The sequence below is a fragment of the Hippoglossus hippoglossus genome, chromosome 1 (assembly GCF_009819705.1).
Source record: "Hippoglossus hippoglossus isolate fHipHip1 chromosome 1, fHipHip1.pri, whole genome shotgun sequence".
Lineage (NCBI taxonomy): Eukaryota > Metazoa > Chordata > Actinopteri > Pleuronectiformes > Pleuronectidae > Hippoglossus > Hippoglossus hippoglossus.
This window is the reverse complement of record NC_047151.1, coordinates 14098798-14121986: the sequence shown is the minus strand read 5'-3', so window position 1 is coordinate 14121986 and position 23189 is coordinate 14098798. Positions and strand designations below refer to the sequence as shown.

The 23189-nt window shown below is 40.5% G+C and overlaps 3 protein-coding genes and 1 long non-coding RNA gene across 9 annotated transcripts in view; 3 read left to right on the top strand and 1 right to left on the bottom strand.

The window, feature by feature from the left end:
* The first annotated feature begins 423 nt into the window (after window positions 1-423).
* Window positions 424-4830, top strand: LOC117768065 (arf-GAP with dual PH domain-containing protein 2-like). The gene is made up of 11 exons (XM_034596148.1): window positions 424-678; window positions 1202-1332; window positions 2158-2249; window positions 2512-2600; window positions 2682-2794; window positions 2904-3050; window positions 3324-3407; window positions 3500-3562; window positions 3732-3809; window positions 4241-4469; window positions 4592-4830. Exons 1-11 carry the CDS (start codon window positions 591-593, stop codon window positions 4618-4620), a joined length of 1143 nt encoding a protein of 380 aa, XP_034452039.1. The 5' UTR covers window positions 424-590; the 3' UTR covers window positions 4621-4830.
* A 909-nt stretch (window positions 4831-5739) lies between these two features.
* On the top strand, window positions 5740-18920 carry rhot1b (ras homolog family member T1). 3 transcript variants are annotated; one of them, XM_034602478.1, is made up of 20 exons: window positions 5788-6134; window positions 7345-7403; window positions 7529-7610; window positions 7821-7864; window positions 7947-8000; window positions 8135-8187; window positions 8538-8646; window positions 9939-10040; window positions 10308-10406; window positions 10553-10661; window positions 10769-10889; window positions 11362-11446; window positions 11906-12051; window positions 12224-12324; window positions 12563-12693; window positions 12861-12944; window positions 13654-13776; window positions 13870-14072; window positions 15874-15961; window positions 17672-18920. In XM_034602478.1, the coding sequence occupies exons 1-20, from the start codon at window positions 6098-6100 to the stop codon at window positions 17819-17821; spliced, it is 1980 nt and encodes a 659-aa protein (XP_034458369.1). In that variant the 5' UTR covers window positions 5788-6097; the 3' UTR covers window positions 17822-18920. The 3 variants fall into 3 exon arrangements, with proteins under 3 accessions (XP_034458378.1, XP_034458369.1, XP_034458360.1); XM_034602469.1 differs by having other exon boundaries at window positions 5841-6134; window positions 15874-15996; XM_034602487.1 differs by lacking the exon at window positions 15874-15961 and having other exon boundaries at window positions 5740-6134.
* On the bottom strand, window positions 18470-22992 carry LOC117771806. The gene is made up of 3 exons (XR_004615652.1): window positions 22978-22992; window positions 22845-22861; window positions 18470-18577 (listed from the first exon to the last, which is right to left on the bottom strand). It is a non-coding gene; the product is annotated as an uncharacterized LOC117771806 (long non-coding RNA).
* rhbdl3 (rhomboid, veinlet-like 3 (Drosophila)) overlaps window positions 22843-23189 on the top strand; it is a 52952-nt gene continuing 52605 nt past the window's right edge. For 2 of the 4 annotated variants that reach the window (XR_004615642.1, XM_034602518.1), the window contains exon 1: window positions 22843-23085. The gene's annotated coding sequence lies outside the window, so the exon portion shown is untranslated. The remainder of the gene's footprint in view (window positions 23086-23189) is intronic. The other 2 variants (XM_034602555.1, XM_034602530.1) reach the window with 2 other exon arrangements.

The window sequence follows — 23189 nt, the reverse complement described above, 5'->3', positions numbered from 1 at the left end:
CGGTCATCTACAAAGATTTTAAGAAGACGTCTCAAATCACACATAACAAGTATCTACATACCAGATTCATAGGACCTGTACAACATCACATCCATCAACGGGTTTAAAATCAAGATTTTTACAGTTTACAAAGGAGTAATATTAATGCTTTGAATACAGTTTTCAATAATAAATGTTGTTAATATGCGTAATATGTATAAGCTGCAAAATATGCTTTAACAAACAACTTTATTCAAAGAAGTTCTATATTTGCAGTAGAATCAACATCTCTCAACATGTAGACACCTTTTCTACGAACTATTCATCCAACTCCATCAGCCTGATACTGGAAGTCGATCGCCCTGTTTCACTTCCTTTCTCTGTTATTTCTGGAGCTCTGCGTTTGTGTGCAGAACAATAAACTGCATGATGCTGTGCTTTTAAGAGGAAATGCTGGCAGTGAGAAGAAAGTCTTTTTTTTTTTCCGACTGGCCACAGAAGAGAGCCGCTCTGCACCCTGAACTGTGTACAGTCAACATGAAGTTAATACGTAGCAGATCTTTTGGTGGGACTCTACTCTAACGGAAGAGAAACTAGATATATCGGCACCTATGGCATCTCTGGAGAGAAACAACAAAATCCTGCTGGAGTTGATGCGACAGCCGGGTAACAAGGTGTGTGCTGACTGCGGAGCTCCTGGTGAGTACACTGAACAATATTCATAACCAAAATCTGTACATCAGCATTGTTGTTTAATGTTTGATTTTTTTACTTTTTGAGCGATAGATGTTTTCTATATATACATTACATGTGATAAATGGTAAACAACTTGAACCACAGAGCCACGTGATGTTGTTTGTTAAAGTATGTCCAACATAATGTTTTTTTACCAAGTCACGTTTAATCAAAAACCTCCATGAGGGGAAGTGGAGTTGCTGTGTTTTCTATGGAAATAACCTCATTGTTCCTCCTATAACTCACATCACATTTTCACCATTAAAACCAACAACAGCTAAAACATTGAAAGAGAGACATAAAATGTGGATTTGGAAGACAAAAATAAATCTTAACTACTCGGATCTATTTCAGATCTACTTCAGTTTATTAACATATTTGTGATTTAGAGTCCACATTTGAAACAATAGTATGTCCCTGTGGGCTGTAATCATGACTCACACTGTATTTGAAGTTCCCTCTAACAAAGCAAATATTGTGCCTACAGAGCCGGACTGGGCCTCGTACACTCTCGGTATCTTTGTGTGTCTGAACTGCTCGGGGATGCATCGTAATTTACCCGCCGTCAGCAGAGTCAAATCCGTACGTCTGGATCTCTGGGAAGATTCCCTAGTAGAGGTGGTTTGTATAGTTTGAATTCATCTTTTAGTGGCTATTTACAGCTATAACAGGTATTTATTAATCCCTCAGCCAAGGAGGTTATGCTGTCACTCCTGTTTGTTGGCTGGTTTGTTTGTTTGTGAACAGGATTACCCAAAAACTACTGCACAGATTATCGTGCAACTAGGTGGAAGGATGTGGAATGGGTCGGGGAAGAACCCATCAAAATTTGGTGATGATCCAATTAGGGGCTGGATCCAGGATACATTTTTCACTTTCTTTAACATTAAGAGATACGGTGTTTTTCAGAATTTGTCTTAATTTCTCAGAGAATCATTCATGGACAAATCAGGCATATTTAGGGAAATGTTATTTATAGGTGTGTGCAAGTTGGTGCAGATCAAAATCTATGGTGAATTTAAATGTGGTTTCATGAGGGGACTGTTGGGCCTTGGAGGAGGTTTGATCAACTATTTGCCTTTCTTGTTTATTCTATTTTAATTTTTGTATATTGCACATTTTGTCATTTATAGACATATTATACGTGTTCATAGTTATTGTTTTTTCCAATTGTTTTCATGCGTATTCTTTTTCTATACACTAGCATTGCCTCAGGGGTACATCACTCTGACTTTCCCCACATGAATGAGCATGTAGCAAATAAAACCTTTGAATTTTGAGTTTTTGGAACACTACATAGCTGAGGTCTGGTTTTCAGATTGTTTCTAATCTCACGAGTTGCATCTTGCAAAAGCAAAGCAGGAAATCCCAAATTAGCTGCCCAGCTCTGAATATCAGTTGACTTCTTCTGACCTTTTTTCTTTTGGAAATCTCTGGTTTCAGTTCATGCGGGAGAAGGGGAACTCTGCTGCCAAAGCCACTTTCGAGAAGTGTGTCCCAGCCTTTTTCTACCGCCCGCAGCAAAAAGACTGCATGTGAGTGACCGCGGGCACCAACCGCTCGCCCCATTAGCTCTGTGGAAGTGAAAGGTTAAGACTCAACAAATACTATGAATGGCAGCGCGCCTGTTGCACACGGAAAGAGGAACAACCAATGAGGGTTGGGTGCTGTGGTGTAGCCCCTCTACCATAGACAGTATGAGTTCTATTCATTCATCAATGTCAGGTCAAAAGGTTTTCAGTGGCTTGTGTTTCATCCATGAGGAAACATTGATGGGTGTTTTGTGCTTGCTCTTAGAGTTCTCAAGGATCAATGGATCCGTGCAAAGTATGAAAGAAGAGAATTCACCGGAGAAAAGACCTACTTTCAACAAGGTTATTGTTCAGGTAATAATCCTTCCGTTATACAAACAGGAAGATATACTTGTTTTCTATACCAATCATATTCATTTGATGTATCCGATCCAGATCTGTTTGAGTCAACACTAATGAAGAAAGGCAAAGACAACAAGCAGTTTCTCAAGAGGAACTTTCTTTTGTCCCAGAAAGACTTCACCCTCAGATACTTCACGAAAGAGGACGTGAGTAGTTCAGTTGCCGTATCGTTGTCTACATTTCTGTCTGATGAGCATAAGAACTGTTGAATTCTAATCTTTAAACCCCTCCCTCAACTTTCTCCTTAAAAAAAAGTCCAAGGTTCCCAAAGCGGTCATCAGCATGAAGGATCTGAACGCCGTTTTCCAGCAGGAGAAGATCGGCCATGCTCACGGCCTGCAGATATCCTACCTGCAGGACGAACGCATGAGGAATCTATTTGTCTACCATGAGAACGGGCAGGTGAGCTCAGCTGCTGGAGCCCAGTGTTGTTTGACCTCCACATGTGAGTGACAGATAGATGACGTGTGTCAGCAAATGCAGCAATCGAAGTCTGCAGCACGGACACCAGTCAGTGCATGTGTAGACCCGCTTACCTTTTAACACCATTTAGCTGACCCTCTCAAACTGACCCCTTAAAACGACTGAAGCTGTCCAGACAACGCATGGTCGCAGGTCACGTACAGTACTAGACTTTGTCATTCACTGCCCTTTGTCTGATGCCTTATGCTACAGGTCATTGTATCCTTATTCAATGCTATCCGGGCAACCCGCTTGGCTTACCTCCAGAAGAAACATCCCACCCTTCAAGACAGTGACGTGAGAACATTTCTCATCAGGATTCAACTCAGATACATTTTGAACTGCAACTTTTGTCCAGTTAACAATATGACCTGTGTTTCTTTACACAGTTTATACCTCAGTTGACAAAACACTGCCTGAAGGAGGGATACATGGAGAAAACCGGCCCGACGGTCCGTCACATATATTAATACAAACATGAATTGGATTTGCTTACGTTTGGTACATCTGAAAAACGAATTCCTTTCTTTCTTTCTTTCTTTATTCTATCTGTCTGACTTTCTTTCTTTGTCTTCCTGCTTGTCTTTTTTTCCACCTGTGATTGCGTGTGTGTGTTTTCAGCAACGAGAGCCGTTCAAGAAAAGGTGGTTCACGCTGTGCTCGATGAACAGAAAACTTCTGTATTTCAAAACTCCACTGGTAAAGAACACAGAATATGTCTGAAAGTCTACATTTTATGATCAAAGTGATTCCAAAAATACATAAAAAAAACGACAGATTTTGTGTAATTCTTATTTGAATATTCAGAGATAACTCTGACAGTCAGTTGTAAAGGAGTTTGGATTCAAACAAATTGTGTCATTTTGGAGGAAGACAAAGTTTCTGGGGAAATGTTGTTGTTTTAATCATTTGCAGATATTAGCCTGATATAAAACAAGACATGTTGTGTGTAATTGACTACATGGTAGACATGGGTTGAGCTGCATCTTGAAAAACTGTCCTTGGCTTATTTTCTGGTGCAAAGGTGAAAAGGGCGAAATGTGCAAACGTTTCAACCCATGTTGGACTAATTTATTACACCCATGTTGTTGTTATTATGCTTTTATAATGCTCGTCCCATGTTTGTCCAGGATGCTACAGAGCGCGGCGCCGTCTTCATTGGCACCGAGAGCCACAGCTACTCGGTCTCAGAGAGCAGTGGCAAGACCTCGAGGGGGGGCCGGTGGCGCTGTGGCATCACCCTGCAGACTCCAGGCAGGCAGTTTGTGTTCCAGTGTGAGCAGGAGCAGGAGCAGAGGGAGTGGCTGGAGGCACTGAGACGGGTCATCGCTCAGCCCATGACCCCAGAGGACTATGCTAGTAAGATTTAACACCTGATACAGTGCAGCTAATGTCTTCCTGTGTACAGCAGATGGCATAAACCACAGACTACATGGTGAATTTGATTCGGCCTCACTCTCTATTTCCTATCTTTAATACAGATGAAGCCAACCTGATTAGGGGGAAATGAGCAGAACACCTTTTTCCTGAGTTCGTTTGGGACATAACAGACTGATCGCCTCACTTCCAATCCTGCCAGTGAGGGTAGAGAGAGGTACAACCAAAGTCTCTTTCATACCAGCAGGACTCTTCATCTCCACTGACAATAAACTCAACCCTAACACTTTGCACAGGCTACAGCCTCTGTGCTTACTGTGTTACACTTTGGAGAAGTTCCTGCCCTGAGATTATTACATTTGCCACCATGACGACTGATGAAAGCATTCTCCTGTGGAGCACCATGAATACACTGGAGCCAAATGTTGTATTTATTAAAAACAGGGTCTGTAGATTTCCACACACAATTTCATTTTTGTAGTAATTTTGCACATTTTTTTAAATTAAATGTCTCTCACACTATGTTGCATTTTAGTTGTGTATGTTGAAAATTAAAACCCTTCATAAGTTGAATACATATGATGCTTAACTGATTCCTGCTCGTCACATTTTAGGGGAATACATGTGCATATACTTTTTCAGTAATGTAGATATAGCGAACTGATAAAGCCTTTAAACCTCAAGGCTTTATCTGGGAAATTTATTTGGAGTCATTTCATTTTTTTGATACTATAAAGTCCCTAACTCAAATAACAGATAAGGACATTAAGATAATACCTGTGATACTCAACAGTGAATGGTGTTCTCATACAACCTGTACCCTGACAGTAGTGGAGGATTTGAGTGTACTTGATCTGAAACTATGCTACAAGCTTACTGAGGGTATTCCTAGAGGACATCCCTCTTTACCTCTGGTTGCTGCAGTTACCTTTCTTGGCTGTAGATGGCGGGACAAATTGAAAGGTGCTGCCGAGCTGGGACAAAATATAAGACGTCTCACTCTGTGCCTTTTTCCCCGGTGCCACAAATGTCATCGAGCTAATTTACACAGCATCAAAGGCAGGTGATACAAAAAAGTTATTTTCCCATAGAAGTAGTGCAAATAGAAACAGAAAAAAATTCCACGATTTTACTTTTCATCTCGGGTGGAGTTGTAGATCACTGAATTTATTCAAAAACACAAATGAGCATCGCAGTTCTCGGCGTAAATACAAAGTGAACTGTTAAAGTAGAGGGATGACACAGTGAAAACGGGGACAGGGAGTGACTCTTTAGTCAATATACGATCTTTGCGCGGTCAGCTGAGTCGGAGGGGCGTGGCGGAGGACACATGCTAACGCTAACGCTGCTGTCACAGTCAACTGAGGTTAGCTAGCTGAACACGAGCGGAGCTAACTCCTTGTGGACTGTGTCCCCGGGTAGAATAGACTTATTTACACCAGACAATACAAACCCAGGACACATCAGATGGTTGGTATCGGTCCGCTGAGGGAACCGGAGCTGAGCATGTGAAGGGAGCCGCGAGCAGAGCGAGTCAGGCCCGCAGAGCTGGGAGTGAGTCTCCTTCGTCCTCTCTGGAGCATACATGGTTCACACTGAGGCCGGACACCATGCGCAAAGACGTGAGGATCTTATTGGTGGGAGAGTGTAAGTAAAGCCGACGGTGAGAGAGAAAGTGTGTGTGTGTGTGTGTGTGTGTGTGTGTGTGTGTGTGTGAGAGTGAGTGAGTGAGTGTGAGAGAGAGAGAGAGTGTGAGAGAGAGAGAGAGATGCTACCAGCTGCACATGTGATGCTGACAGTCTCATGATGACGTGTAGACCATTCAAACCCCAACTTGGTAATTAACATAATGAACAATACAATATATTAAACATGCAGCAGATCATTCTTCTCTCTTAACGCACCATCTGGGTCATTTCACTCAAAACGATTCCGTTCAGTATGTGTTGTATTTCTTTGAGCATCCTCCCAATGGCCTGGGAGGCTAGAAATGTCTTTGAAAGACCAATTTTAAAATATATATATATTTTGCATTTCAATTTTAACTGTTGTAATCATTTGAATTGTGGATATCATACTGTCGAGCTTTAAAATGACATGAGAGCCATTTCTCTGTGACCTGAGTTTATATCAGTGCACATCTTCCCTTTTGCAAGTTTCCTCTGCTCAGTTCATAATTATAATATCTGTGAATAAAGGTAAGTGTCCTCAAAATAAACCGTTTTATTATCTAGACTTGTCACTCATTTAATGTTTAGTGCTTGAAACAGAATTGAAAAAGCAGGTCAGATCCAGGACGGACACTGCATCTCTAAGATCACACACCAGCCAAACAAAATGACCATGTTGTTTTGTAATGTTCATAACATGAAATCTGTGTAGCCTCGTGATAGTAATAGTTTATTACTATTCTCTCTTGCTAAATAGAGAAGTGTAGTCCCAACAAGGAACACATTAACATGACTTATCATGATTTAGTGATGGTTTGTTGAATGGGCTGGGAGATAAAACAATATCAATAACTACTGCAATATCATTTTCATCTATAGCAATATAACAAAGGCTCAGTATATGTCAATATAATGCTCCTGATTTGTGCAAACACAGTACGGAGGTATCATTAAATGTGTTCCTGTTTATCCTTCTCTCCTCATAAAGAAGTGTTTAAAACCACAACCTTCACTCAGGAGCCAAAATCAGTGTGTACACCTCAAATATATAATCATGTGGCTTTAATCGTGATAATTATGGAGGTTGACTGATTTGAACATTTGTATCTTTAAATCATTTTGGGCCATATCATCAAGCCATAATTCAAGGTATGCTAAACCCCTCCTGGTTCTCCCTCTCTCCACAGCCAAGGTGGGGAAGACGTCTCTCATCATGTCCCTGGTCAGCGAGGAGTTCCCACATGTGGTACAGAGAAACCTATTATGTCAGATATTTATAACACTTCGCATCGGGATTAATGAAGCTGTGTAGCCAGTTGTAAACATGTCTACTTCAGCCATAGTCTAATGTATCACTTGTGTTCTTCCTAGGTGCCCTACCGAGCTGAGGAAATCACCATACCTGCAGATGTCACACCAGAGAGAGTTCCCACGCACATCGTGGACTATTCAGGTAGTTTAAGGCCATGACTGTTTCCTCTTTTTCCCTCTGAAAAACGCTTTTATCTGATGGTGCTTTAACTACTGTTGTCAATTTTGGTAACGTCTTCGTTCATCATAAATCTTTAAAATCGTATCTTCACACTATTTTCTGCCTGGCTACTTGAGAAAGAAAAACAGTTTCTAGATTTGAACAATCGTACGTTTGTCTTTTTTGCGACAGAGGCAGAGCAGACAGACGAGCAGCTGTTTCAGGAGATCTCTAAGGTGAGTCAATGCATTTCTGTGGCAGAGAGAGAAGAGATGTGTTCAGGTAAAAGCTTAAGACTTGTGTCTGTCTCTCTCATAGGCAAATGTCATTTGCATTGTCTACTCTGTCAACAACAAGAAGTCCATAGAAAAGGTGAGTTACCTCTGCTGCTGCTCGCATTTCCATAAATTGTTTGTATTACAGTTAAACTTTAAATATGTGACTCATAAATTAGGAGTCGTGTCTCAGAAGTTTGATCTTCTCTACCTTTGTGTTGGTCTGTGTAGGTGACCAGCCACTGGATCCCTCTCATTCTTGAGAACACGGACAAGGACAGCAGGTGTGAACTTGTTTAAAAATAGTCTATAGTTGTGTTTGTCATGTCGGTTTCAGACAAATGAAATAGGGAGACAGAGGACGTCTGTTTCTCTGTCTCTGACCGCTAGCACAGCTAGCTCGTAGTGCACAATCGACCCAATGGAAAGTTTGCGAAAAGAGCCTTTTCTGCAGCATCAAAGCTTCATTGTGAGCAGCAGTGGCTGTGCAGCATTTCACATGATCAGATTCAGCCTCCTGCACTCACTGTGAAATGAGCCACTGCTGTTATTGTAGGAAAAATACTGAAACGTGTCCAAAGAAATTCCTTTTTTTTTTCTTCTTAATATTCAATGTTGTGGTTGTGTTGTCCAGGGTTCCTCTGATCCTGGTGGGGAACAAGTCGGACCTGGTGGAACACAGCAGCATGGAGACCATACTGCCCATAATGAACCAGTACAGTGAGATAGAGACTTGTGTTGAGGTGAGAGACGGAACTCTTTGTTCACTGTTGCTGTGGTTCCTCACTAGTAAAACAATACGTTTCAGTGTGGGACAATGCATTGCTATCAACAATAGGAAACAATTCAAAGCCAACTGAAGATCACACAACATATTCATATTTACGATGCTCACTTTCAACCAAACTGTTTCTCCCATAATATTTGTCATTAATCAGCTGTGTGGTTTTTGAACTTTGTGAACTGCTCGACTGGGGAAGCCTCACAACAGTTTGCTGCAGTGTTCACAAAGAGGAAGCACAGCAACTGTAAATGGGCTCAATTTCAGTTTTGAGTGACAGTATATTCAGCGCAAGTGGATTTGATACTTGACAGCAGCTCTGAGATGAACTCAAACACACGTCATGATGAACTGTACTGTGACTCCTTATCTGTGGAACACAATCACACTGGTCATGTTCACATCTTTCATTAACACCCGTCCTGAGTGTGTCTCTTGTGATCGGAGCTCACTTCATCGCTCTCTATGCAAATAATCACGAATGTTATTTGTGTTCGCTAAGACCAAATAATGTTGTTTTTAGTCAGTCATCAATCAATGAGCTGTGGGCAGATATGAAGGTTTAACCCATTCTAAGTATCTGTATCATTCATTATGTGGTCACCAGTGTCAACAAGTCAATGTACGGTTGGTTAGTGGTTCTTCATTTGTGGCCCAGGACGCATTTGCATTCACACAGAGAAAATAATGTGGCCACATGAATTCCAGGCCATCTCCCAATGAGTTCTGAGTGATGTGATCTCAGGACACATATGGGCGAGTTGTACTTAGCGCTGACTGCTTGTGATCGGATCACTCAGGAGGGATGTTAATACCAGGTCTGAACGGGGTCACTGTCTCTTAACCTCCTCCCGTGTCAGTCTTTAACACCTAACTACTGTCTCCTAATAGGGATTCACCGGTGCTTTTTTTCTGATTCTCAGACAGATCCTATGTGTAAACCCTGTCTGGCCCTGACTTACCTCTCACACACATACACATAACCGCATAGATTGTAAATACACACATATATATGCACACACACACAGGGACATGTAGATAAACAGCAGTTGTCCTGCTTCTCCAGGAAACTGTTGATATTACAGACATTTGTTCACATTAAGCTGCAGCACAGTGAGATTTTCAAAGGTGTTAAGATGTTTATATGCTACAAGGCTCTTCAGGTCATTATAGCTCTGCACTGCAGTATTGAAAATACATTTTCATCCATGTGTTAACCACACTCCTTTCTTCTTCTTCTTGTTATGTGAATAGTGTTCCGCAAAAAACCTGAAGAACATCTCAGAGCTGTTCTACTACGCCCAAAAAGCCGTTCTGCATCCCACCGGCCCCCTCTACTGTCCGGAGAAGAAAGACGTAAGAGCAAAAATAAAACTATGCAAAGTCAGCAACACTGTCGACATTGCTGTTGTGACTGAGTTCATTGTTTTGCATCAAGGCGTGCAATAGAAAATCCCTCTGAATTTGCATTTAACAGAATTTTACAATATATATAAATTTCTTTAATCTGAGCCCAAAATTCTGTGGGAAAATTAAATCCCCAAAAGCTAAATGTTACTTTTGTATATAAACGTGTGAAATATCTTAAATGTAGTGACTTTCATTTATCACCTTTATTTCCAGATGAAGCTGCTTTGTGTGAAAGCTCTGACCCGAATCTTCAAAGTGTCGGATCTCGACAATGATGGGATTCTTAATGATATTGAGCTCAACTTCTTCCAGGTAAATCAACTGATGAATATATAAAACTACATTTAGCAACTCAGCTTTTTGAAATAATCTCTTAATACATTCATTTACTTTATACATTCAGTGATCTTTTTGCTAGTTTTTGATGTACAATAATGTCTCTGTCTGATTGTTCATAGCGGACATGTTTCAACACCCCACTCGAGCCTCAGGCGTTAGAGGATGTAAAAAATGTAGTGAGGAAGAATTTAAGCGATGGAGTTTGTGATAACGGACTCAGTCTGAAAGGTAGGAACAAACGGACTGACCGCCTTCATTTCTTTAACCATACAATAACAAAACTGCTTTTGCATTATTTTATAACTGTTTTGTGTTTCTGTGTCTTTCCACTCCAGGCTTCCTGTTCCTGCACACCCTGTTCATTCAGCGAGGTCGTCATGAAACAACCTGGACGGTGCTGAGGAGGTTCGGATATGACGATGACCTGGAGTTAAATCAGGACTACCTCTTCCCACCGTGAGTCCAGAACCTTTTTATTGTTTTCCCTCAGTATATATGAGGGTTGCATTGTGTGGCACAGGTTAAAACTGTATTTTCTCAAATAAAATGTTCTCCTTTTTGTTTCAGTTGACAAAAACATGAAATTATTCTATCGTCTATCTTTTTGAAGGAGAGAAAATGATCCCCAGTTGTGCCTTTGGTCAAACTTTCAATCATCTTAATTTGTTACTAGATTCCTGGCCCAATTTTCCAGGCATTTTCTGAAGTTCATGTCGGAAAACAGCTTAATTGATTTAACACCATGGTTTTTAGCAAACATGTACATTCTCATCACATCTGCTAATATGCCAACCTAAAACCCCACTGCCACGTTTTATAGTTTATCAGTTTCTCCTTTAACTTTATTTGTGTAGTAATGTTCGTTGTGTTCATCTTGTGTCTGTGTCCCTAAATATGTCTGGAAACTGTCATATTTAATTCTCTCCAGGTTGAAAGTTCCTATAGACTGCACCACGGAGCTCAACCACAATGCCTACCTCTTCCTCCAGAGCGTCTTTGACAAACATGATAAGGTACGATCCTGTAAGTCTGGTTCTTTATTTACATTAGCCTCTGCCTCGGAGAGAAGCTGCTCAGTACCCAGCACCGTGCACAAACACATTCCTCTCCCAGAGCCAACACCGTCCACCTGGCCCGGGCCGTGATTTAACCCCTCACCACTGAGCAGGGATTGACAGGAGCATTAGGCTCGGTCACGGAGTGAAAGCGGTGGCCTGTGTCAAGATCGGATTTCTATTATACTGATCAGTGTCCAACTGTGAACGTGTGCTTTGGTCCATCATGTGTTTTTTCTCCTGTAGAGATTTACAAGTGGTAAACAAAGTGAATTACACAGAGTTATATACTGTAATATACGGAGCAAGTGTACTTCAATCAGTTAATATTCACCCTTAAAATCACACCTTTAGTATCATTTTCCATATCCATATTTCGGTCCAGATTCCCTGACCCACAATCTTTGTGTCAAACAGGACCGAGACTGTGCCTTGTCACCAGATGAGCTGAGGGACCTGTTTGAGGTTTTTCCCTACATGCCCTGGGGTGCTGATGTTAGCAACACAGTTTGCACTAATGACAACGGCTGGATCACCTACCAGGGATATCTCTCCCAGTGGACGTAAGGAGGACAATTAAGTATAATTTTAATAAACTGTGTGGAGTAAAAAGAATGTCTGACTTTGGCGACCTCTGGTGGTCAAATCAAAAAGATGCTGTTGGTTAGATGCCAGATTTCTATATTCAATGGATCCACTACTTAGTTTGTTTTCCTCCAACTTTCTCACGTTCAGGCTGACGACATATCTGGACGTCCAGCGATGCCTGGAGTATTTGGGTTATCTTGGTTACTCTATTGTTGCTGAGCAGGAGTCGCAGGCATCAGGGATTACAGGTACGTTTGTATTTTACATATTAGCTAATATAAACCTACATAATGACATATAGGTCCTAATTGTGTTGATTTTTATATATCAAGAATGCGAGAGAGAAGCAAATGCACTGCAATGTTTCTCAGAAAAATTTAAGTTTAATTAATATTTATTTTTTTCCTTAAGTTCTTCATTATACATTTAGTTAGTAAACAGCACACTGATCCTTTGACGCCCCTGTGTGGGTTTTGCCCTCTGCAGTGACCAGAGATAAGAAGATTGACCTGCAGAAGAAGCAGACCCAGCGCGGCGTCTTCCGCTGTAACGTCTTCGGAGACATTGGCAGCGGCAAGAGCGGTTTCCTCCAGGCTTTCCTGGGTAGAAACCTCACGGTAAAACAAACATAAACAGTTGTAAATAGAAATGGTCCGTATTTTTATAGTTATAGACATAAAGGTCAGGTATTTGTGTTTTTTTTTCTTTTCTTGCATGCATGGTATTGTATATATTATTATGTAAGTATATATTGACTGATTTACGTGACATTTCTCCCTCTCAGCGCCAAAAGACCATTCGAGAGGAACACAGATCCTACTACGCCATCAGCACAACATATGTTTACGGTCAGGAGAAATACCTTCTGGTGAGTATCAGAAACCCCTAATATTCAAATATGATTGGAATTTCTATCAATTTCTGTAGTTGTAGCGTCCAAGTAAAGCTCGTCCAATGATAAAACAATAATAAAGACAGAAATAGTAAAGTAATAATAATTAATAATAAGTGATTGTGTTTCATTTCATCATATAACAAAACAATTAAGTACAATATGTTAAAGGGATATAAATTGTGTGCTTGATTGTCAACTGTGTTACTTATCTGACTTTATGTATAAACCATAAAACAACTAGAATTAGTTTGATGGTGCTCTGACTTGGAATATGGAGAGTTGTGCAGCTTTCATTCCCACTCTTCGACTGATAGCCGCTGCTTAAATAGCCTGAATCAGACTGTAGATCAGGTAAAGAGACCTAGAAATCATTAAAAAACGGTGTTCATCGCCAAAAATCTGCGAGGAAACTTTTCAAATATGAAGAATTCTAGCAGAGTTTGGCGTATTTGTTCCAGTGGCAGCTCTTCTGGTTCAGGAGGCTGAGGATCATGGGTAATATCCACTGATCTGGATAGTGGGACTACACAGTCAGAGCTCCGATCAACAGATTGATAGACAGTTTTTTCTCTACATGAAAGAGGAGGGCACTGTTGCTCAGTAAAAGTCACATTGTGTTGTCTTAAGCTTTTGAAGGAGCCTCTCTTTCCTTTCATGTCCTCTCCTGTCGTCTTCCCTCCAGCTTCATGAAGTGTTCCCTGACTTCGACTATTTGTCCGACGCTGATATGGCCTGTGACATAGTCTGCCTGGTGTATGATGTCAGTAACCCTTACTCCTTTGAATACTGCGCCAAAGTCTTCAAGGTAAAACCATGTGTGCTGTTTTATCAAGACAACTGTTCACTCGTTTAATATCTCAAACACAAACGTTCCTCACCCTCTCTCCTCCTCCCTCAGCAATACTTCATGGACAGTAAGACTCCGTGTATGATGATCGCAACCAAGTCTGACCTGCCTGAGATCAAACAGATGTATGGCTGCACTCCCCTGGAGTTCTGCAGGAAGCACAAGATGCCGCCTCCCCAGTCTTTCACCTGCAGCACAGCAGCAGCACCCAACAAAGACATCTACACCAAACTAACCACCATGGCCATGTACCCGTACGTATACAGACACTAGATCTAGAGTCTTTATACTTCCACCAGGTATTTTACACATTAGCTAGCTGAGTTAACTGACTGAGAAACTTAATTATAGGAAGCAATTTCTAATTGGTTAATGTGTATTAACTCCACCCAGCTCTTGTTCACAAGTGTTAGAGTTACTGTAACTGTAATGTTGCAGCTCTGTTATACATTATAGACTAAAGTGGCATATTTTATTTGACCTGATTACAATATCATACAAATTATAGTTAGTTAGTTCAATACTTGTTTGTAAACATGAGGCTCAGCGTTCTTGTATAAAATGTTTCAAAGTCATAGCAGAACTTTTAAAGTGAAATGCTTTTATTATCACTTTTCTTATTCCCATGATTTAGGACATGTAAGGAGCCCATCAACAAAGTAGTGGACATTTGCATGTGCTTGTCTGTACTGATCACTAACTGCTGTTCACCAGTCAGTTATGATGATGATGTCACTACAGATAAGTAATGATATCTCAGCACCGACTCAATAACCAAACATCAAACTCTCTGGAGGTCTTGTTGACATTATAAACTAACTTTGGTTAAGAATCTGACCAATCGCTTATTAGCAAATTTTACTTAAACTAATACAATCACTCACAATTTCTCTGTGACCTATATTAAGGGAGATATGACCAGTCAGAGTCAGTCTCTGATGATGCTGCCCTAATGTGTGATGATTTCACATGGACTTAACCACGTTGGTTACATGTTGGTAGAAACTCTCAGCCAACAGAAATTGATTTTTAACTTTTGCCTTCTTTTGTATAAAATGGAAATTCAGTTTGGTAACAGCTGCTACAACCTGACCGCTTAGTGTTTTATGATTATCTGAAAGCTGATTCTACTGGGAGATATTTTGACAATCTGCAGTTCGTTTAAACATTACCATATGTCTATGGAAAACTACACCAGACAACTAGTTCTGTAAATCCACAGCTGCAGATCATCTAAAAATGAATTTATGTGAGCAGGTGGGGTGGTTGGGATGTTTTTTTATTAGTAAGGAATCATTTAAACACATTTTATAGTTTAAATACAAAGCTATAGCCTACTCGCTATAATTTCTGCTGCTTCATTCCCTCAGTCAGGGTAAACATATTCCCTGTGGGCATGTTCCTGCTCTCTGCACGTCACAGTTTCTGACATCATGCTCCTCATTCTACGTTTCACTGCCCTCTGGGCATGTAGCTTTCGGTCTGATGCAGCGTTTTGCTCTGCAGTTAAACGAATGTTGATCTCTCCCAGAGGCTCACACAAACATTTCATCTGAGCATTTGTTTATCGTTTTTCCACAAACCAATTTAATAATGTTACCAAGCAGAAGGATATTTCTTTGTCGCAACATTTTGTGGATGAAGTTTTGTTGAATTCAGAATAGATGACTGTGTTTTTTGTTGCCATTTTGATGCATCAGTATCTTCCTCTTTATTGTGTGTCCGGAGATTAATAGTAGTCCTCAAAGGGCTTTGTTCATCCACATAAAAAAAACTTGTTTTCTCAGTAACTTTCCCTTTTATTGTTGAAATAATAATCAGTGATTGTTGTACTTGTTATCACATTCCCCTGAATGTGTCTCACAGCTGAAAGTTTTCAACTTCTCTTCATGGACTTGGCTCTTGACTCTTGTATTGTTGGAGTCGTCTTTAAACTCTTAACTTTCTTCCCTTCCCCTTGTCTGTCTGTGTGTGTGTTTGCCGGATTTGCTTCGGTATGTGTTTAATACCCTACGTGTGTGGTTTCTGTGTTTCTGTGTGGGTGTCTCTCCTCAGCCACGCCCGGCTGCGCTGCATGTGCACTTGTAACCGGTGCACCTTCTGCCTGTGTCACAACTTCCTCAACTCTGAGCTGCTCCAGACGGTCAGGGCCAAGCTCTACGCTGTCGTACTTAGAAGGTCCTCTTTACCTTTCTGACACGTTACCATCTGTGCTCTCTCCCATCAGTCATTTCTTCTTTTTCATTCTGAAGTTGAAGTTGTTTGATTTTGAGCCAGTGGACTGAAGCTTTAGTGACAGGTTCAGAAAGAAGATGATGCAAATTACAACCAATGGAAGTGAATCAAATATTTAATGTTATTGCTGCATGCAGAAGGTCGGAAAGCTTAACAATCACTGCCATCACATGTACCATTCGCAGTATTACACAAAGGCACAGTAAAATATCAGATTATAGAGAGTAAATTAATATTGGTGATTTTAAATTTGTTGTAAAATTATAAAAAAAGCCATTTAAATCCTCTCTTATGTGAATATTGCCTGTACTTTCATTTGTGAAAACACTGACATGTGGGTTTTAGTGTAGATACAGATAATAATGCACAAATGTAATAAGTGACTAACGTTTGCAGGCTGTTTTCACCTCCAATTTCTTTTTGCTTTCCCTTATGAAGAATCTTCCATCAGCTTTTCGTTCTTTTTTTCATATATATAAGTAATGCATGTCTTTTATTTTTTTATGTTTTACTTCCTTCTCTCTAGTAAATTTGTTTAATTTAATTTCCACATCATTTCTCAGGGAATGGGCCTATAAAAACACTCCAGGGGCTTGAAAGGCAGAAAATGACAGGAAATAAGTAACGTTTTAGTTTAACATGGTACCTTGGCGACAGTGTATCCCATGAAAACCCATCTACTACAGAAGTACTGAATCAGACAGCCTGAGACTCATTTGCACACACATTAAAAACACATCTGTAGTTCATGCACGTAAACACAAACACAACAGCAGAACAGGAACATTCACTAATGATTCGGTTAACTGTTATCATAAGACAAGTTAGATAAAAGAGAAAAATAATCATGGATAAGGACAACACACTTTATCCACAATACATATGAAAGGCCCAGATTGGACCCATCTTATGTAGACGAGCCATATGGAAAGTGTTGGTCAGTTAGAAAGTCGCTTAGAACATTATTTACCAGTCACTAGTCCTCTGTTCCGTTCCCTTCAAGTTGTCTTTTGATTTTTCTCCCTTTTTCCCCAACAATCATGTTTAATATCAACATTTTCATCTTTCATTCTTTTACAGCCCTTTTCATGTATTGAAATTTTCTTGCAAGCTCCTTTTTACGAGGATTTTAATCAGCGTTTCCACGTCTGATTTGAATCCTATAATTCAGTTAGTGTCAATTTCCAAGTTCTTTTCATTGCTCAGTCACTCGTTCTCAGCCGTCTGAGATGTCTCGTCTTGTTGTCTCATGTCATAACTATAATCCTGCATGTCCCTCGTCTGTATGATTTGCTTCATCACTTCATCCATATTTTCCCTATATGTTCATTTGTGCATCATCTTTCACAGCAACACCTCTGATTACTTTGCCACTTGTGATTCAAAATTGAGTCATTAGTGAAAGAGGAAAAAGTAGGAGCCGTAAATTGTGCAGAGATGTGATCAGTCAGCTCCGACCCAGTTATGATTAATAGATGAAGTCTCACTCGAACTAGGCTCTTTCATCTTTCTCCTTGTCATCCCTTTTTTCATCTTGATGTCTTAAAACTCTAAACTGTTCCTCCCTTCACTTGGTCTCTATATTTATCTACTTTATCACCCTCTCTGTTTTTAACAGACATGTCACTCAAGCAGACCTGAAGAGCTCCACCTTCTGGCTCCGGGCGAGCGTCGGGGCCACGGTGTTTGCGTTGCTGGGCTTAACCATGTACAGAGTGCTGCTCAAATCACGATGATCCTCCAACACTCCAGCCATCTTTACCCATGATACATGGCTACATACACCCTAGTTTGACCAGTCACAACCTTAGCTTTTCCTGTTTCCATGGAAAGCCTGTCATTGTTTCATAATTTAATAGAACAAAGTAATTTGTTTTTGCTTGAGAAAGAAAAAAAAAAAAACATTTGCAAAATGACCTTAGCAAACACTCTTTTTTTTTTTTTTTTTTTCCAGTTTTCATTCCACTGTTATTTTCCCTTCTTGAAGATTATTGAAAAAATAATTTGTACAAAAACTGTTAATTTGCTCTATCTGTCTGTCTGCAATTAAATGCATTTGCAAAGTAAAGTAATGATTTATATTTATATTTAAAAAAAATAACGTAAGCTGCTGATGAGCCATAGTGAGATAACATATAGCTATTTTTTTGGTTGCTTGCTGATTTGGAATGATGAACTTGAATTGGGGATTAAGGTGTGTGAGGTATGCAATAGAGGCAATGCTTTTATTAGACTGAACAAGATGTAAATAATGTATATGACATAGTATATTGTACATTTGCTTGTCCAAAAAGGCCACGTGTGACTCCCACCAACAGCCAGGTCATTGACTTGCACAAACGTTAGCAGCTATCCCTTATTTCGACAGAACATTGGTTTGTGTTTCATGGCCACGCGCTCTGAGGCACATTTTTTATTTCCTGTGTTTGCACATCTGAGCATGTCAGTTTGTCATTAGTGGATGAGTGTGTGGAATGAAAGCTCTCTCTCTCTCTCTCTCTCTTTCTCTCTCTTTCTCTCTCTCCTTCACGCGTTGATCACTCCAACAGCTTGTGCGAGTGCATTTACTCTGCAGCCAACCTGTACATTTTGTGTTAGCATGCAATTTCCGAGCACATTCAAGTATTTTAAGTTTTCCTTTACAAGAAATGGCCATGCGAACTTGTCTGCATTGCTTGCCGAATACTCCAGGGTTGTATGTGTGTTTACTGACAGGAGTACAGTCGAGTCTTGCTGTGATTCCTGTTCATCTCTCCTGGTCACAGAAGATGCAATAATGTGGCATGACACAAGGTTCAGTTTGATGTATTTACTCCACCCTGCCTTTCCAAATGTTTACAATCAATAAATGTCTGTTACATCTGGTTGAATGGAATCTTTTCTTTTTACCAAGTTTTTGCCATTACTACTTGATTATTTTGGGTATTTCTGAACAGCACTCATCTATACAGACGACTGTAGGCAATGGTAAATCGTGTATTACTTGTAATAATTATTGAAAATGAACTTTGTCAATTTTTTTGTTTACAGTTAGGACTTTGGTATCTGATATCCTACCACATAAACCAACTTTAATGTTGTCATGTCAAGGCTTACTGAGACACAAGAGGGCAGCATTGCCTAGAAATCTGAATTGGCCAATTAGAAACCATATGTTGTTTGCTATGTAGAGTATATTTCAGTGTATAAGTATACACTAGCACTGAGTATATTCAGTGTATGTTTGTGTATTCCGTTAATGATAACTAACAAACTCAATATGCAGAATCCCAAAATTGTGCTGAACGGAGCAGTTCCCTTTTTCCACACAAGTATCGTCACCTAATTCAACTGTGGGTACCTGAAATATGAGCAAACCCCAAGAAGGAAGTTGAAGGTGTTCTCTAAAGGTTATGGGTAAATGGTTGACATAATAGTGATGGATAACAGTTGAAATGCTTAATGCCTAAAATATCACATATTTTAAATGAATGGTTAATATTGCTTGCTCAAAGAAGTGCATAGCTGAAATACTTCGCTTAAGATGGGATAATTAACCAGCTAAAAGTAATGGATAAGCCTTAATGGTTTGAAAAGTTTCCTTAAATTAAATTATATATAGTTCAAATATCCAGCATCTGCAGCTCAACTTGCAAACTGGACCCAACTGAAGTAAACACTGTAGTTTTATTTTATATTATTGTATTTTATGTTTTCTGTCTGTTTCGAATCATTTGAAATGGCAGAGGGTTTCAATGGAGAGGTATACAGTGGAGTTCGTTGTATACAGTGAATGAGTTCATCGGTGGGGTTAAGTCACACAGGACGACAGTTGGTGGCTGCAAGTAGCTCGAAGAGAGACTCCTGTCGCTGGCTGTTAATTTATACACAGTATATACATAATTTATACGCGAGCTGACTTCTCCCACAGAAGCAGGTGTTCAGTAACTCTCCTGTTCACACTCTCTTCCCTCGTTACCCAGCCCCCCCCCCCCCCCCCCCCCCCCCCCCATCTCCCTCAGCCTCACGTTACAGCTCCTCAGCTGATGTTAGTGCTCGATTTGCGAGAGCAAGACACATCAAAGCTTATTCTGTCCAATTAGCAGCTTTTAATGGAAAGTCTCATGGTGCATGTAACTAAAGAGACAATAGCTCCCTCCACTCCTCTAACAATGTTGATTTATTAAATGAATTATTTACTTAATATGGGACAAAAATAAGAGATTTTATATAAAGATTTTGGAGCTGTTGCAAGGGGTCAAACCTCCAGGACTTCTAGTTATTTCTAAGTATCTCCTCACACTGCTAGTGCAGTTACATCCTGTTCATTTCTGGATGTCTTGTAACAGTTGAAAAAGAAATATGTTAAATGTAAAGATAATAGATTCTCATTTAATCTATGCACATAAGACATGCATTGTATTTGCAACCTGAAATACATTGAAGTCCCTATAATGAATGTAACAGAGCTGCAAATCAGTCCCTTAATTCTGCTTTGTCTGCACTGAAGCACTTTATTTATATTTGAATGGTTATCAGTATGTGTGAATTATTTTGATGCTGTTCAAGTCTGTATTGTGAGTAATGCCACTATAAGCCAACAAAACTTCATAAAACTTCAAATCCCAAAATTTGACAGTGGATTTCTGACCTCTGACCCCTGATGGAGACTTGCTCCGGGGTCTTTTTTTTTCACAACACAACAGACTCCAACTTTAACCCAACTCTGCTGTGTAGGAGTCAGGAAAAGACCCCCAGGGTTACAAATATCAACTGGCCTTATTGTTTCCATGGTGATGCTAGCACATAGCTACTGTACCATGGGGGGAGTTTCACTGGAGGGATCCTGATCAACCTTTACACTGCAGACCACACTGACATCATTTCTCCTCTTACGTGGCTTCCACCCAACTATTAGCACCTCTCTGATGTCTCTTAAGGTAAGAGGTGGGTGTTTGTCTGAAATGGGGCCCCATCATTTGGGTCGTTGTAGCACTATACGACCTGGAGGGGGCTGTTTATATTCCCTCAAATATCCTGGAATTTACAAGCCTGCACGGGCCGCTCCCTCCTCTCTGAGAATTCAAAGGCGGCAGTTTCCTTGGGCCATTAAACATTAGTGTTTATAACATGAGATAACCCTGATGAACTCCAGTAGCTTTACGTTGAAACCCACTGCCATTTCCCACGTGTTCATTACCTCGTTGTTGGTTGGCTTGTATGTTTGTTTGTACGCAAGATCGCACAGAACCAACTGAGCGGCTTACCACGAAACCTGGTGGAAGGATGCAGTATGGGGCAGGGGAAGAACTCACTGAATATTGGTGCAGATCTGGGACAAGGGACAGATCCATGTTGGAAGATGGGGTGTTTTTCAACAGTTTCCCCATTTTCCCTGGGAATAATTCAGGCACATTTACAGGACTCATATGTGTGAGTGTGTGAATTTGGTGCAGCATGATTTAATTCAAAGGGACTGTTGGTGCTTGGCGAAGGTGTTTACTGGTGTTTGCTTGGCGAAGGTGTTTACTTCACAGAGGGAAATTACTTAGAATAATTTTTAACTGGATATTTAAGTTAAGCTAACGATATAAATGTGTATATTGTTTTTATGCATTTGATCTAAGGGTGTTTACTTCAGTAAATGTGAACGAAGCCCACAGAGGAATCAGACCATTACACACTGCACATCGTGTGACAGTGCAGCCAAATATGCTGCCAACAAGGGGAATATAAATGTGTTTGATTAATTATATCCAATACTAACTGTGACCTCTATCTACAAGTGAATTGAATGATCTGTACGACGTAGGTCTTGATCACATTTGCAATTCTCTTTGTGATTATTGATCAGTATTTGGCAAATATGCACAATCTGGAGGATACTGATCGATTGGAAGTGCTCATCTCCAACAGAGCTATTACTGTGTGTCTTAAGAACTGATTCTAATCCTGATTCAATAGCAAACACCCCCTGGAAGAGCATGCAGGACTATTGATTTACCATTTAGACACAGAAACTACACAACAGATGAAATGTATCTGTGATATTTTTAAAAAAAAACTCAACAGACTCAATGTGTGACTTTGCACAGAAACTATTATGACCCCTTCACTTTTTACACACTTTATTGTGTTGGAGATTCAATTTTAAGTGCATAAAATTGCCATTTTTGCCCATCAGCCTGAATCAGTACTTACAACTCTCTGAAGTTACTAAAATACAACCCAAAATATGATCCTGGCACAAGCCTTTATCTTATGAAATTAAACCTAACACACTGCAGGCTATACTTACATCTTTTCACATGATATACAGAAGCAGAATTAGAGTTGCACTGTTCCAGTAAAATGCAAATATTAACTCTTTTTACTTTGGAAAAAACTAAGCAATGAATCACTAGATCACTCAACATTATATTAGATACCCTATTAAACATACTATCATTATACATTATGGTGTTATTATAAATAAAACAGCATAATGGGTTACAAACCTATGCCAAATGGATTTTTCACCATCTGTCAATTCTAAACCTGATCTAACGGTTTCAAGCTGATCCATATTATTTATTAACCATGTGTGTATTTCTCCTATTGAGACAACTGCTGCATTTCACCCTCAGGCACACATGACCTGACGACCCCCCCCCCCTCAGAGCCAGGGAGAGAGTGACAGCCAGCTGTTCAGTGCAGGGACCCGGAGTTCCTCGAAACCCCCCCGGAGCGAGAGAGGCTGGTGATCCCTCCTCACCGCGGGGCCCAAAATCCTCCCTCTGCCTCCCTCTCTCCGCCCCCATCCATCCATCCACTCTCTCTCCCTCCATCTCTTCCATAAGGACGCATGCGACGTGTAGCAGCCAAACCGAGTCCCGGCCGCGTCTCCTGGAGCTGAACCAACCACCCCCAGCGCAGGAGCAGGAGGAGGAGGCGGTCGGCGTGTACCTCCCTCTCTCCCTCCTTTCCCCCGGCTTCTGGAGGCTCTGTGCCTGCACTCGGCGGAGAGGAGCAGACGTGTGTCCCCGCGCTGCGCCGCCTGCAGAAGCGTGCCAGGTATCATGACGCACCAAGAAAAACTGGCCACTTACTGAGAGTTGTTTTTTTGGGGGGGGACTCCGCCATGTGTGTTGTTTGAAGTGGACTCCCCCCCCCCACTG

Excerpts from the sequence above, each read along its gene's own strand:
- LOC117768065 (XM_034596148.1), top strand. The coding sequence starts at position 591 with ATGGCATCTCTGGAGAGAAACAACAAAATCCTGCTGGAGTTGATGCGA. Across the intron at positions 2,250-2,511 it reads CCGCAGCAAAAAGACTGCAT|AGTTCTCAAGGATCAATGGA; the intron begins GTGAGTGACCGC and ends GCTTGCTCTTAG. Across the intron at positions 3,810-4,240 it reads TGTATTTCAAAACTCCACTG|GATGCTACAGAGCGCGGCGC; the intron begins GTAAAGAACACA and ends ATGTTTGTCCAG.
- rhot1b (XM_034602469.1), top strand. The coding sequence starts at position 6,098 with ATGCGCAAAGACGTGAGGATCTTATTGGTGGGAGAGT. Across the intron at positions 11,447-11,905 it reads TCTTTGACAAACATGATAAG|GACCGAGACTGTGCCTTGTC; the intron begins GTACGATCCTGT and ends TGTGTCAAACAG. Across the intron at positions 14,073-15,873 it reads ACCACCATGGCCATGTACCC|CCACGCCCGGCTGCGCTGCA; the intron begins GTACGTATACAG and ends GTCTCTCCTCAG.